The 17,200-nt window shown below is 24.5% G+C and overlaps 2 protein-coding genes across 3 annotated transcripts; both read left to right on the top strand.

The window, feature by feature from the left end:
* The first annotated feature begins 1,992 nt into the window (after positions 1-1,992).
* LOC105193955 (odorant receptor 67c-like) lies at positions 1,993-5,419 on the top strand. 2 transcript variants are annotated; one of them, XM_039451814.1, is made up of 6 exons: positions 1,993-2,553; positions 3,746-4,211; positions 4,290-4,389; positions 4,595-4,714; positions 4,890-5,045; positions 5,254-5,419. In XM_039451814.1, exons 1-6 carry the CDS (start codon positions 2,475-2,477, stop codon positions 5,305-5,307), a joined length of 975 nt encoding a protein of 324 aa, XP_039307748.1. In that variant the 5' UTR covers positions 1,993-2,474; the 3' UTR covers positions 5,308-5,419. The 2 variants fall into 2 exon arrangements, with proteins under 2 accessions (XP_039307748.1, XP_039307747.1); XM_039451813.1 differs by having other exon boundaries at positions 3,746-4,389.
* Positions 5,420-6,499: 1,080 nt separating this feature from the next.
* On the top strand, positions 6,500-17,131 carry LOC105193956. Its single transcript, XM_039451988.1, has 14 exons — positions 6,500-6,954; positions 7,290-7,556; positions 8,218-8,686; positions 8,762-8,861; positions 9,148-9,267; positions 9,419-9,574; positions 9,792-9,840; positions 11,311-11,373; positions 11,849-12,118; positions 13,344-13,809; positions 14,838-14,937; positions 15,119-15,238; positions 16,352-16,507; positions 16,998-17,131. The coding sequence occupies exons 1-14, from the start codon at positions 6,924-6,926 to the stop codon at positions 17,049-17,051; spliced, it is 2,421 nt and encodes an 806-aa protein (XP_039307922.1). The 5' UTR covers positions 6,500-6,923; the 3' UTR covers positions 17,052-17,131.
* Positions 17,132-17,200: the final 69 nt, after the last annotated feature.

Genomic DNA, 17,200 nt, shown 5'->3' with positions numbered 1-17,200 from the left:
TAAATACCATTAACAAAATGATAACTTTTAAACAATTTCAGATTTATTATCTTGAAGATGTGGATAAGAATTTACCATTTAAACCTACGTACTTTCAGTATGTTGTCATTAGATTATGTTTTCCAGAGTGCTGTGTTTTATAATTTATGTATAAGTTTTTTGGGGATTTTCTATCATTTATTTCAGCTATTAGTAGAATTTTAAAGCTCGTATAATCACTATTGGTTTCATGTTGAAATTTCTACTACACTTTGAGGAACAACGTAGTGAATCATATGCAGTTCATGGGGTATTTTCAAAAAATTTGTTTTAATAATCATTAATTTTTTAGAAATATTTTTATGAAAAATATTTAATACAATTTTCGTAAAAATATTTTATTAGTCTTTATTTATATAATTATTTTAATTTAATTGATCAATACTTATACTTTATGTTTTGGAATTATTTGTAAGAACTATAAAAACAAATTCAAATTTTTGCAAATTTATTTAAAAAGATAATTGCACAGTATAAAAAGTTCTTTTAAATTTACAGTACACTTTGCATATCCAACCAAGTCACCAAAATTTTAGTTTAACACAAGATGTTAAAATATGTTAAAATGTAACGTAAATATTATATACAAAATTATTTAAAAAAATGTAACATTTTAACATAATTTAAAAGTAAATAATAGCTGCATCATTTATTTAATAAAGTTAACATTTTTAAAATGTTAAATTATACGCACATTTATTTGTTTTAGAATTCACGTTTTAAGACTAATATTTTGTTATTTGTTATTTTATATTATTTTTATGTTATTTCTTTATAAATTATCTTAACAATAAGAAATGTTGAATATCAATTTAATACACATTATTAAATTACATAATCACATTATACTAAATTAACATTTGAGTTTCTAAACAATCAAAAACAAAAGTTTTAACACAGGAAAAAATTTAGACAAATACTAAATGCTTACATTTTTATCACAATAATTAAAATCATGATATGTATAATACAATTAAAATAGAGGAAGGCCATCAATGGTCATAGCAGAAATTAGTGCTGAAATAATAATTCATGTGTAATTTTATATATATTTTCTAACTTTTCAAACTGCGTTAATTTCGGTTTAAGCATTGATAATAAGACTTTACTAGCACTGAGATCGTTGTCAACCTTTCTCGATTTTATTGGGTTTATTTTTTTATGAGTAGAGAACGATGCATAATGAGTTCTATACAGTTCATTGTAATGCTAACTATAAGTAACAGAGAGAAAGTTATAGAAGCGTTGGAATATAACTGATGTACTTACGCATGCTTTTTTTTGTCAACATAGCTATCTATTATTATCCAGTTTTTTTATTCATTGTTTCCCGCGATGATCGGTGGAATATAAAGGAAATTTGAAATAAGAGTATAGAAGCAGAATATTTAATGTATTTTTTAATAAGTTGATACTTCCAAGACGTATTTAAAGCATGCGCAAAGAAGCTTTTTTCTCTCATAAAAGGTAACATCGATTTATGAAAAAGGAATAGATATCAGTCTTTAGATAGCATTAAATGTAAAAAGTTTTAAATATGACAGATACCAAGGTGCTTATAGTTTTCATTATTGTAACAATAATTGAAAGAATCTTAAGGAAGTATTTTACTATTATGTACATATATTGGTAGCAAAGTAACAAATAATCCATATTTTGTTTTCATATCGTTAACAAAAATTTTGGAATATTGTTCTTATCGTAGTTCTTGTTAATACATACTGTTCTAACAATGTTAATTTATATATTTATCTATATGCTATCTGTGAAGTGTTATCTAATTATAACAACTTGAGATTAATGATTTTTGTTACTTATTTCCTTAAAAATCTTTAAGTTTATATAATCCTAAACGATACAAATCATCGGTATATTATATCTCCATATATTATATGTATATATATATATTATATCTATATATATATATATTATATGTATATATATATATTATATCTATATAAAAATTTTGCAGTTAACAATATAATATAACACATGTGTTGTATTACATATATTGCTAACTGCGAAATTTTAATATAGATATAATAGAGACATAATATAACAACGATTTGCGTCGAATGAGATTAATTCAAAGTAAAGTGTTCATAAATATTTTATTTAAAAATACTTCATGCATTTTCCTTTTAGTAATTTTTTATATATTTTGTCTAATTATTACTATGTTTAGACTTTATATGTTCGTATATATGCAATTCTTTTAACTCTTATCAAGCTTTCTATAGGTAGGTTTCGAGTGGGAGGTGAAACTACATCGTTTCATTTTAGATTTGCTTGGACTTTGGCCCAAGAACATACAAAATCCTTGGAAGAAATTAGTGTGCAATTTTCAAGTATTGGTGATTTGTCTGGGGATACTATTCTGTCTTTTAATTCCTTCTATAAATTCTTTAATAATAATTTTTGGAGACCTTGCGCTTATGATAGATAATTTACAAATTACTTTACCCATCTTATGTAGCTTCATTAAAGTCATAATTTTTTGGTGGAAGAAAGAAGGTAAACATTATTTTTAGTCACAATATAGGGAAGAGTTATGCTGAATACGTACCGCTTAAGTCATACTTTATCAATATTTTATACTTTTACTTATTAGAAGCCGCATTTAGTTACAAAAATGTGAAATAAATGAGAAATATGATAATTCTTATGGGTAAAAATTTAATAAGTGACACTTTGTTTTGTATGTGTTAACACTACTTTAAAAAGGTATCATGTATAATTTTTGTTAATTTTTTATCCATTTATGTAGCTAATAATAATATAACCGTGCTAAATTCATTTTATATTGAACTTTTTATTGTCATAAAGAAAGTTTCCGGGAAAAAATTTCTTATATATAATTCTATATATTTATCATACGTAATTATATATGTTAAAATATATATAATTATGCACATTTTATTTATAATTATATATAAAAAATTTTGTCCCGGTTTCTTATAAAATATTTTACATTTATTGTTTGTACATTGTTTATACACATAAAATATTTGCATTTATTGTAAAATTAAATTATTTTTTCAATATTTATCAAGTTTCTTAAATCGTAAATTTTATTGTAATATTAACGTGATTAATACAGTTAAATAATAATTGTAAAACAATAAACAGTAAATTATTATAATTTATTATAAATAAAAGGTTAAACCAAATGAGAATTGCAATAAAAATAACTTAAATAGAGTACGCATTCGTTAACTCATCCCTAATTAATGGTTATGCAGGAGCGTCACGTTGTTATGTACAGAGCGTTTCTTCCAGTGCTTTGTCGCGTACCACAATCGCCGAGCTATCTTTTCTTCCCAAATCACATCGACATATGATAATTTGTGGATTTTTATTAATTTTTTTTATTAATTATTGATAAAATAAAAAAAAACTTTATTCAATTTTTAACTCTTTCTAATGATTTACGAGATGATGTGATTATTACCAGACAATTTGAATAAAATATCTACCAGTATATTTATATAAATAATGGATTTAGTAGTACGATATTTATGCACAATAAAATTTGTAGATTACAGAAGAAAAATGTTTTCAATAACTTAAAATTATAATATTGTTTTTCTTTAAATAATAATATCATTATTTCTTTATTTCTGTGCTTTTTGTCGTTTATAAATAAATTTATTATATTTTAATTTAGCAACGCTACAAAATATGTATAAAATTGTTTACTTTTAAGCTATTGTATCTATTATGAATATGATCGCGGAGGATTGGATAAAGTCAAGCGATCAAGAGAGAAGGTTAATGATACGAAGGGCGCAAATTGCACGTATAATTATTACTTGTTCCTACTCTATAATGGCATTACAGTGCTTTTTTAATGTTGTATTGCCTATTTTTGGAACGTCAGTAAGAATGATTTCGAATATTACTGATCCAGGAAGGCCAATGCCGGTACAGAGCCATTATTTTTACGATATAACAAAAAAGCCGCAATTTGAATTGACATTTATTAGTCAAGCTGTCTTCATAATTATCGCCATGTTGTCTTACATTGGAATAGACAATTTTCTCAGTCTACTAATTTTTCATGTATGCGGACAGTTAGATATTATCGAGAATTATTTAACACATTTGGATAAATACTCAAATTATCACGAAGTATTAAAACGTTGCATAGCTAAACATATCCGTTTGCTTAGGTATGCTACATATATAAAATATATTCCAACGCGAAATGTACGACTAAATGTATTTACTACACGAAATGTCTTTTATAGATCCATTGTAATTATTGAAGATACGTATAATGTAATGCTTCTTTCTTTGTTTATATATTTTGCGGTACTATTCGCTTTTTACGCGTTTCAAATAACTAGTGTAAGTGTCCAAACTCTTAAATATTTGAATCTGTTTATTAATTTTTATCACTAAAACTAGTGTATAATATCTAAATGTATAATATCTAAATGTACTAATGTATAATATCTAAACTATATTTACGAGGTACATTTTACTATAATCATCTAAAACAATTTTAATTATGAAAAATAGCATGTTTATATACACTCTATAAATTAATTAGCTATTCGACGGAGAAACTGATTTACCATTCACTCGCTTACTATTTTTCGTATTGACAATTTTTAATTTATTTGTGCATATGTGCCTGTATTGCGTGTTAGGCGAGATTTTGATGGCCAAGGTTAGTTACACATATATATCTTTTTTATTGAAAGAGTTAATTAAATCGCATGATTAACTCTATACATGATTATATAGTAATTAACTTTTATTAATTGTGGAACAATGTATAAAATTATAAATTTATACAATGTATACGACAGTTGGTATCTAAAAGGACTTTTAATATTTTCAAGTGCAATAAAATATATTATGCAGCATATTCTAACAAATGGTACACCATGAATCCAAAAATTGAAAAAGATTTGCTGTTCTTAATGACAAGAGGTTCTAAATCAATCTATCTTACTGTTGGAAAAGCATCTCCTGTTACAATGGCTACATTTTGCAGTGTAAGATATTTCAATGTTATATATGACTGTTACATTAAAATATCACTTAAATTTAAAAGTTGTTATAGAATCTGTGTTATATGTTAATATATAAATGTTATATCTTTTATTTTATATATGTATGCAAATATTAAACCTCACAATCATTATATTTACCAATTAAGCTTATATTAGTAATTAAATTATTATTAAAAATTTTGTTTTTCAGTTAGTAAAAACGTCCGTTGGTTACTTATCCGTTTTGCATACAACAAAAAAATAATGAAGACCAAAAAATGAAGAAAATCTTTGTTAATGTTATTTATTGAATAATGTTTATTTTTTATTTAATAAGATTTTTATATAATAAGATAGTCTGAATCAATATTTAAATCAATATTTAAATATCATTAAAAAATAAATATATCTTAATGTATAATTTGGTGTAATTAATTTTTTTTATAATCAGTTTTTATAATTTGTTTATAATAGTTGCAAAATTGATTTTTGCAACGTGCTTTTTATGTGTAGTTTTGTCATGTTCTTTCAATTATTACTTTTTAGTTTACCTTGCTAGGATAGTTGGAAAATGGTTAGAAAGTTTTAATAATTTATGCTGTTTTTTTGTTTAAATAGAGAACAATGTAAGAAAAATTGTGTTTATATTTTGTTATACGATTTTATCTACATTTTCTAGTTCCCCCCTCTGACCGACATAGTTATCTCTTGATTTTAATGTGTTATACACTTTGTTGGTCTGTATGTATTGATTATAAATTATATATATTTTAATCTCTGTCATTTTTATCATAGAATTAATTGGAGTAATAATTTTTTTTTAAATATTATGTTTAAAAAGAATATCATACTTTAGAGACATCTTTGTTTTTTATGATTTTTAGACTATTTCAGTCATTTAAACTAAACTTGGTTTTATATAACATATTATGTACATAAAGGATAATCAGTTTTAAGGAATAATTTAAAATATTTATAAAATTGTTTAGTTTATTAAAATATTTGTCAATAAAGTTATTTTTATGATAACTTTTTATGTTCAACGCAGTTTTTCTAGGTTTTTCTGAAATATTGAAGTTACTTCCAATTACTCAAATAAAACTACCTATCTTTTCTTATATTAATTGATATTGTTTTATTTATTTTTCCGATTGCTATTGTATACCTGCCTGGAAATGTTTTTCAGATTCACAATCCTTATGGAAGTTGGAAGTAGAATTTTGAAACTGTACAATCACCTTTGATTTCATGTTGGAATATTTTCTGCACTTTAAGAAATAACATAGTGTATCCGGTACAACTTATTAAATATTCTTGATTAACTACATTGAATTAAATTATATTATTGTATTAATAAGAAAATAATATTCAACAAAATTTTTGGGAAAATGGTTTATTAATTTACTTTCAATTATTTTAATAATCTGATCTAATACATTTTTGTGTTTTGCATTGTCTTGAAGAATTCAATGAAAATAAACAAAGTTTTACAAATTTTAAAGAATAAAGGCTATAAAGACTATATAGACTATATGACTGACGCTTTATAAATTTTATATAGCCCATTATTCACTACAGTTATAAGCAACAGAGAAAATGATAGAATCGTGAGAATAAACTTGGTATATCCAAGTAAGTTTTTTTCTCAACGTATCATCTGTTATGCAGTTTTTTATTCGCGCAACGATAATGCTGAATACTTAATGGAAATTTGAAATGAGAGAAGAAGCAGAATATTTAATATACTTTGGTGTAAGTTGATCATTCGATGCTTTTAAGCTGTGATATTGTGAGTATGTGCAAGAAATGCGTTTTGCTGAATAGTAGGTAACATCGACTCCTGAAGAAGGAACAGACGTCAGTCTCTAGATAACATTGATCATGGAAAGTTCGAAATATGATGGACACCGAGGTGCTTATAGTTTTCATCATTATAAATTAAAAATGATAACAATTTTAGGAAAGTATTTTATGTGCAATCAATGGTATCATTATTAATAACAATTGGAGTTATTTTCTCATTATTACAAAATTTTTACCGTTTTTTATACTGAATTGTGTTTCTTCCCAGTTGACACAAATCAATTTGTATAATTAACCATAAATAGTGTTTGAAAATATATTATTTTAAACTCTTTCTGGCAGTTTGTTTGGTCTAATTATGAATATACTAGTGTATATTTAGAATTACGTATATTGTAAATCTTTTTATTATGAGTTGAAACTTATCAAGATTTCTGCAGGTAGATTTCGAATGGGCGGTAAAACTAAACCGTTTTACTTTAAATTTTCTTGGACTTTGGCCTAACATCTCACAAAATCCTCGACAGAAGTTAATGTGCAATTTTCGCGTGCTGGTAGTTTTGATGGGATTAATCAGCCTTCTTATTCCCTCGATACATTCCCTGATTAAAGTTTTTGGAAACAGTTTGCTAATGTTAGATAATTTACAATTTACTTTGCCAGTTATAAGCTGCTTGATTAGAATCATGATTCTTTGGTGGAAAAAAGAAGGTAGACAATATTTTTGATAAAAAAAACACTGTTATAATTAAAATATATCAAATAACACATACATAAATTGAATTTTTAAATTTAGATTAATATTAATAACGTTAAATATATATATTCACTTATGCAAATAGAATTTATATATAAATACATTTTGTATAAGTGTGTGTTTGTGTATACGTGTGTGTATATATATATATATATATATATATATATATATATATATATATATATAAACATTTTAATATGCTGATAAATAACTTATGACTTGATTTAAAATTATAGTTTTTCTATATAAAATCTTATTGATAAAACATAATTTCACTAATTATTGTGAATGTAAAAGTTTTCATGGAAAATTAACGAAACATTAAACTTACATATAATTGTATGAATATACACATATATTTTTGCATGGATAACATGTTTACTTTATATTAATGACAGAACTTATATGATATTTATGTATAATAAAATTACTTTATAAATTACTGAATTAATAATTTTTCTTTAAAATTATAAATGTTTTTCTTGAAAAAATACGAAAACAATGATGTTGTTTCAATTTGTTTCTTTTGTATACTCTTTATTATTTAGAATTAAATTTAACATATTCTAATTCATCAACGCTTTAAAATGTTCATCAAGTTGTTTATTTTTTAAGCCATCATACCAATTATGCACATGATAACGAAGGATTGGATAAAGTTAAAAAGTGATCAGGAAAGAAGTTTAATGATCCGAAGAGCGCGGAGTGCACGTATAATTATTATTTGTTCTTATTGTATAATGGGAACAGGGTGCTTTTTTGTCGCAATTCTGCCCGCTTTTGGAATAACAATGAGATTAACTCCTAATATTACTGATCCAGGAAAACCAATGCCTTTACAAACACATTATATTTATGATATAACAAAAAGGCCGCAATACGAACTGACATTAATTAGTCAAGTTATCTGTGTAACTATTGCTATGATGGCCTACACTGGAATAGACAATTTTCTCAGTCTCCTAGTTTTTCATATCTGCGGTCAATTAGACATTCTCAAGAATCGTTTGCAACATTTGGATAAATATATGAATTGTCATGAAATGCTAAAGTATTGCATAGCAAAACATGTTCGTTTGCTCAGGTTTGTTATTTGTAAAAAAATATGAAAATGTAAATATAGATACGGAATATCTAATATATGAAATAATTTTTACAGAGCTATTGATGTCATTGAAGATACATATAATGTAATACTTCTTTCCTTATTTATATATTTTGCGATACTTTTCGCTTTCTATGGATTTCGGATGATTAGTGTAAGCATCTAAATGTTTGTATAAAAACTGGTTTGTAGAAATTGATCTGAATCAACTTTGTACCTTCCCGCACAGCACGTAATATTGCGACAATGTTACAATATCGCAGTAATATTACAGCGATATTATAATACAGCAATATTGTTATATTGCAATATTACGTGTTGTACGGGTTAAATACTTTATTTTTAGATTCTAATAAAGATTACAAGATTTATATGCCATATTATACAATTTCGAATTTGAATATTAATAAAAATAACTATTTGTTCCATAAATGAATTAGTTATTCGACGAAGGGAATGATATGTCGTTTGCTCACTTATTATATTTTGTTTCTACTGTTTTTAATATATTTGGACACATGTGCATATATTGCGTTCTTGGTGAAATTTTGATGGCTCAGGTTAGTTGTATATATCTTTATTACAAGGTTATATTAATTGAATGTTACACAATAAATTGTATAGACTACCGTATGGTAGTAACTAATTTTTATTTTGATGTGGAATGATATACAATAATTTGTACTTAAAAATGCTTTTGTTATTTTCAAGTGCAATAAAATATATTATGCAGCATATAGTAATAAATGGTATACCCTAAACTCGAAGACTGTTGAAGATTTGTTGTTTTTAATGATAAGAGGTTCTAAACCAATCTATCTCACCGTTGGAAAAGTGTCCCCTGTTACAATGGCCACATTTTGCAGTGTAAGATATTTTTATGTTTGGGTATAAACTATTAAATTAAAATATTCATGTCACTAAAATTTTTATTAAAATTTATTGTATCATATTACATGTATTATTTTAATATGTGAAATTCGAATCCTTTATTTTAGTTTATATATGTACAATTTTAAATTTCAATATTGTGTACCACGCTGATACTGTTATTCATATAACCATTAAGAAATATGTTTTTCAGTTAGTAAAAACATCCGTTGGTTATATATCTGTTTTGCACACAACGAGAAGTTGATAGAAAAAAATGAGAAAAATTATAAATATTTGTATGATATTGTGCAATTTTTGATAAAATACATTGGCTTAAAAACTATGTCAATATTAATATGTTATTTGCAAATAAATAAATCTTATTGTATTATTTACATAGAATTTTATGAAAATTATATTAAATAGAGGTAAAATATAGAATCTAATTCAAACTTCAGTGCATCATAAAATCTACCTGTTCCTTCAGGAACTAAAAGTTAGGCTAATTAATTTTATTTTATGATATACTGATATAATATTATGAAATATGGAATAATCACTTTTAAATAACATTTTAAAATGTTTTGAAAGAAATTTACTTTATAAAAAAAATGTCAAACAAGGATTGTTTAGAATGTTTAGTTTTTATGATAATTTTTCATATTTTATGCAATTCTATTCCAGATAAGGATATCTGTCACAATGCGGGTTTATATGTATTTTACTAAATAAAATCATTTATTTTTCTTATATAAATTAATTGTTTTATTTATTTTACTTTGATGAAACATATATGTAGAATGTCACTACTTTACAGTGTCTTAATAGCTTTTTACAGGTCAAAATTTGAATATGCCAATACATATGTCGAAATGTCAATGATGTAGTAATTTTTTAATTATAAATAATCTAAGTTATTATTATTAATCAAAGTTGTTAAACTAATTCTTTACTTTTACGTATATTAATGCTAATGTAATATGTAAATAAATTTTTTTTTAAATATTACTACGCATTTTTTATATTAATTAAATCTTGTATAACATTGTGACATGATAGTTGTAATAAACAATCTTTGTATTACTTTTTCTTTGTTAATAATTCTTACTTTTAAAACTGTTATCGTGAAACAGAATTAAATGAGCATGAAATTATTTATTGCGAGAATATTACAATTAATTTATATCTGTAGAACAAATAATGCAAGACGACTGATTTAAAAGTACTTATCTTTAATGTAAAAATCTATATAAATGTATTTTTTTTCCAAATTATCTTGCTATATTTTGAAGCTTCTTTAAATATTTAATTTATTATCCAATAAGAATGACAGAAAATTAGATAGAATACCGGACAATAGAAAGAAAGATATAATGAGGAAAAATGTACACAGATTGTTGAAGGAATTGCTATCAACGGATATATTTTATTGGTATGGTATATAGCCTTTTATTATCTATGGTTATAAGCTATTGATTGCTAAAAGCATGGGAAAAAAATGGTCTATACACGTGCCCTTCTTTTGCTAACATTCACGTGTTATGAACTTTTTGTTCGCAAATGTTTTGTGCGACGTAGTACTGAAATAACGGAAACTTGAAAAGAGGGTGCAGAATATTTAATATACTTTGTTACAGGTTGTTTCTTTGTCTCTTTCAAAAAATATTATAGAAAGCATGCGCGATAAATGCTTTTTACTGAATGCGAGGTAATGTCGATTCATGAGAAAGGAACAGACGTCAGTCTCTATACAACATTCAACATGGAAAGTTCAAAACATGATGGGTATCAAGGTGCTTAATATACGCTTTGATATTTGTAACAATACTATGAAAAGAAACTTAAGTACTGAATACAAACAGTGCAATATGTATACGAATAACAGCAGCACTTATAAAAATAATGTTTTCTTTTATATGTTATTAGAAATTTTCAGTTATCTTTTATACCTGTATTTCTTAATAAGATATTAAATTTTATTATGAATGTACATTGACCGGCTCTAACTTAAAACAACTTGAAATCAGAAATTAGTATTTTCTAAATAATTTTTAAACTTGCATGATTAATAAAGTGTAAACTATTTCTTTTACAAAGTAAGAAAAAAAATGAATACTTAGTAAATTATTACTTTTAAATATTTGTAAAATCTATTGCGCATGCTGTGACATTTTATTTGCTTTGCACTAATTGTGATTAATTTATATTAATAATTGTATAATACGATACCTCATACGAGCTCCGACTTATTCAGATTTCAACAGGTAGACTTCGAATGGGCAGTGAAACTAAATTGTATCACGTTAAATTTTCTTGGACTTTGGCCTAAGATTGCACGAAATTCTCGAGAGAAGTTGATGTGCAATTTTCGCGTGCTTGTCGCTTGTTTGGGACTCATGCTTTGCGTTTTGATTCCTTCTATACACTCACTGATAAGAATTTTTGGAGATATCATACTAATGATAGATAATTTAAATTTTACTTTACCAGCAATAAGTTGCATGTTAAGAATTATTATTTTTTGGTGGAAGAAGGAAGGTAATTATAAATAAAAACTTGGTTTTTAAGCTGTATTACGTGATAAAGAATACATTTATTAAGTGGAACAAAATAATCTTATATAAATTACACGAAAGATTTATTTAAATTATTATTACTGTACAATAACAGTTTTAGAATACAAAATTTACTTTTATTACTTCATTTTTATTATATCTCAATTAACAATGTTTTTAAAAGTATTTCTTTAAATACCAATTTAAAAACATTTTTAAAAAAGTTAAATGAAATGAGTTAAGTTCTCATTTTTTTTGTTAAAGAAATGTTTATTTTAACTTTTGAAAGAATATTTTCTAACGTTTGGTAAACATTTACTTTAACATTTGAAAATAATGTGTTTTATAATCCTAAATATTTTTTGACATTTTAATAAATAATTATATTGTTAAATTTTATTAATTATTATTATATTTCAAAATATATATATTAAAATCAAAGTATTATAATTAAACAGAATTTTGGAATTTTTTTGGAGGTTGTTTTCTCAAATTTTTTTAGTAATTCCCAAACGGTTTCCATTCAAATTAGAACTATCTCAACATTGCTTGACCTGTACAATCGTAGAGGAAACAACATATAATAATGATTCAAAAACACCTTGTGTTAGTGTATATATTTGACAAATTAGTTCAATAGATACTGTTATAAAATATGTATAGTTGAAACATTTTTTATAACGAAAATTACAATTTTTATTGGTTTTTACATATGCGGAATAGCATTTAGAATATTTTTTTTGTTACTTGTCTGAATAAAAATAGTACGATCAGAAGAAATCAATATACAAAATTATATTGTTTATTTTTTCAATTTAAATAATAAAATTATGTTTATTAAATTTTTGCTAAGTTGTTTTAAATCATTATTTTAATAAATTAATGTAAAATAAATATTAATGTTTAACAAATGTTTGTTCATTCAAATTATTGTAAATGAATTATTAATGCAACATAAGTGTTAAATAAATACTTTCTGTAAAATAATATTTTAAATAACTGATTAATATAAAATAAATATTTAAAAAGCATCAAAAAGACATTGTTGATTGGGATGTTTTTACTAATTAAAGCTAACTAATTGCCCCATTTTTTATTTTATTTAAAATTTTTTTTACTTTGCTAAATTCAACATATTCACTCTTTTAATTCAACATATAGTATAGTATTAAGCAGACATTGAAATGTTCAATAACTAATTTTTGAAGCTATCATACCGATTATAAATATGATGGCGGAGGATTGGACAAAATCCAAAAGTGCGCAAGAAAGAAACATAATGATTAAAAGGGCTCAGACTGCACGCATAATAGTTACTTGCGCGTACTGCATAATAGGAACAGCATGCTTTTTCATCGTCGTTCCTTCGATCTTTGGAGTGTCAATGAGATTCGCTTCCAATATTACTGATCCTGACAAACCAATGATTCTACAAACTTATTATATTTACGACGTATCTAAATCACCTCATTACGAACTAACATTTATTTGTCAAGCTATTTTTATTTGTGTCGGCATTATGTCTTATACTAGCATCGACAATTTCCTCGGACTACTAATTTTCCATATATGCGGTCAACTAAACATTCTGAAGAATCGTTTAATATGTTTTGATAAATGCATCAAATCTCACATGCTGAAAACCTGCGTAATAGATCATGTCCGTTTACTTAGGTTTGAGATTTCTATTAATTTACACTACACGTAAAAAATGAATCGTTTCGAATCAATCGAAAAATTAATGACATTCAAATATATATAACTTTTTGAAAAATAATTGTAGTGCAACGTTTTTGGAAAAATTTTAAGGCTTATCTCTTCTTTCAAATAATATTAAGCTTTTTCTCAACAATAATTCTTATCTACATTTCTTATCGAAATGAAAAGCAGCATTTCTAAAACATAGAAAGGAATTTAGTTTCGATATGCACGTCAAAAAAAATTTTTTTTTTATAAGTTTACTTTTAATGAAAGTTTTAAGTTTCCACTTTAAAAAGACAATTTTAAAATTTAATTGTAAAAATTAAATTGTGATTTTATTTTTTATTAAGTTATTATAATTGGAAATATTTAATGCATTCTCAGATAGCAACCTTTACATTGTTATACTGGCATGTTGTTCGCAATCTTATCATGTATTGCTGTTATATTTGCAACAATTGAGTCCGCAATTATTTGGAAATTAGTACTTGCACGATATAACATCCATGGACAGCAACTTGCTAACAACATTGTCGATAGCTTTGAAATTGTCATCATCAAAATTTGTGCTATTACCGTTATGCTGCTATAATAATTTATAAGGTCACACAATGCTGTATAATTTCTGAGATAATTTGATGCTATTATTTTGATGTTAAACTGACAATACGTATGCACATTATTGTTGCCTGTATATTGTTTCAAATTCGTATTTAAAATTATTGAAGATAAGATAATTTCATATAGATATCTGGGTTTAGATAAAAATTATTATGAGGGAAAAAACTTAACAAATGTTTGAAAGATAAGATTATAAAGCTCTGACATGCTTCCAGAAACGTCATTCTATAATTAATTCCTCTAGAAACTGTGTTTTGAATAGTTAGATACATTTGCATTTCGTCAATTTTTCAATTCGAAGTGCTATAATTTTACTACATATGAATAATTTGAATGAAATATATTAATTAAATGTGTCTAATATAGAATATATTTTGTAGAGCTATTGCCGTTATTGAAGATACGTATAACACAATACTACTAGCCTTATTTATATACTTTGCGATACTGTTCGCCTTTTATGGCTTCTGGATAATTAGCGTAAGTATTTAAAAATTTAGAATAAGAAAATATTTGATATTAATAAAGTTTTAATAAATTAAAGTATTAATAAAGTTAATTGTTAATATGTTGTCAGATTAAAAAGTTACAATATCCATATAATTTTATTAAGAACTTTAATATTAATAAAAAGTTGTATGTATTTTTTTTAATTAATTAGCTATTTGGCAATGGAAACGATATATCGCTTATTTATTTAATATGTTTTATATTCATTATTTTTAATTTGCTTGGACATATGTGCTTATATTGTGCTCTTGGGGAATTTTTGATAGCTCAAGTAAGTTTTCATCTATTTATTATGTACAAAGCTTTACTAATTATATATTATTATTCAAAATTTTATATTATTATTGTACAAAACTCAGAAAGAATTTTATTAATAATAATACTATAAGGGAACGAACAAAACTGTTTCACCGTTTTTAATGAGTTTTGTATGTGCTGCTGTAGAACATTAAAAAACATTTGACACATATTTTCTGCTTATCTCTAGGTTTAGGGGTTGAAATACTTCTTCGAAGAAAATGGATTTTCTCGTATTTAGCAAATATCTTTAAAACTATGAGGTATATAAAAAAATGTTTCATACAAAAATTTTAGTTTTTTATGCTCTGTATAACGGTATATTCATTTTGTTGAAAAAATCAAATTTTTAAAAAATACATTATTTTTGAAGGGGTGTTTCAACTCATAAATCTTAATATAAACAAAAAAAAATATAAGTCAATTTTTTACTGTTTAACAACATATCCAAAGCTCATTAAAATCAGTAGGGACAGTTCCGACCATTTCCTTGTAAGTCCAACATTTGTTAACTTTTATTCAATTAGATAATATAAAAATTTAATGTATTTTTAAGTTTATAAATATAAAAATTGGCTAGTATTTTCTAAAAAATGAGTAGTATTAATAACACAGGCACACAAAAAAACAAAAGTATCATGTCCGAGAAACGACACCTATGTATTTTGAGGCTCTAAAACCGAATATAACCTCAGAATTGCTCTATCAGATCAAGATTTCTTTTTATACTCAAAAAATTGCTAAACGTTCCTTAAAATTACACACTATTCAAGGTAGAAAAAAAAATCTTGACCTGATGGAGCAATTCTGAAATTATATTCGGTTTTAGGGCGTCAAAATACATGGGGATACATAGGTGTAGTCTCTCGGACATGACACTTTTATTTTTTTGTGTACCTGTGTAATTAATATATTGAATTTTCAAATTTTATAATAAATTAACACATTATTAATAAATGAGTTATCATATATTTTAAATTTAATGTACATAAATACATTAATTCAATAATAATAAGTGACTATTATTATTGTTTTATTGAAATGCATACAATAGTTTATATGTAACAATGATTTTGTTAATTTCAAGTGCAATGAAATGTATTATGCGGCATATAACAATAAATGGTACTCTGCGGATCCAAAAGTTGCACAAGATTTGTTGCTTTTGATAACACAAGGTGCTAAACCAATTTATCTTACTGCTGGAAAAGTGTTTCCCTTAACAATGGCTACATTTTGCAGTGTAAGATGCATTAATTATAATTGCATTAAAAGCATTTGAATATCACTAAAATTTTGATAAATGTTATAAAATTTAGTTTTATAAATGTCAAATCATTCTGCAGAGGTTGTACGAGGTCGTAAAATGAGGTAATTTTGGCCTAAATTGAATAATTTAACCCAAATTTTGAGAAAACGTTTATTTCTTTTATTTCTTTTATTTCTTTTACTACTGATTCAGCAGATTCTCCGATTGAATAGTTTTGTTAATAACTGGTAGTTGTGTAACTTTATCTAATAAGTAAAAAAGATTAATTTTTTAACCAAAATTATCTATTTTGTGGTATATTAAAGCTCTTATAACACCTCATTAAAACTCTTAAACCATATTGAAACGATTTAATAATTTGTATTTTTTATTTCTATTTGTTCACTTTTTAAAGTACTCGATTATTTATTTATCAAAATTATGTTGCTAATTATAATTACTACTAAAGAAATTTGTTTTGCAGTTAGTGAAAACATCAGGTGGTTATATATCCATTTTACTTACAACAAGGATGTAATAAATAATATATATGTATAATATAATTTAATAATTATACAAGTATTGATTTTTTATTTGCAAATAAATTATAGATATCTTATATATGCATAGTTAAATTTAAATGTAGTGTAAATGCTGTTATAAAATATTTGATATTGAATAAATATA

This window comes from Solenopsis invicta, chromosome 7 (genome assembly GCF_016802725.1).
Source record: "Solenopsis invicta isolate M01_SB chromosome 7, UNIL_Sinv_3.0, whole genome shotgun sequence".
Lineage (NCBI taxonomy): Eukaryota > Metazoa > Arthropoda > Insecta > Hymenoptera > Formicidae > Solenopsis > Solenopsis invicta.
This window is presented reverse-complemented; position numbering and strand designations above follow the sequence as displayed.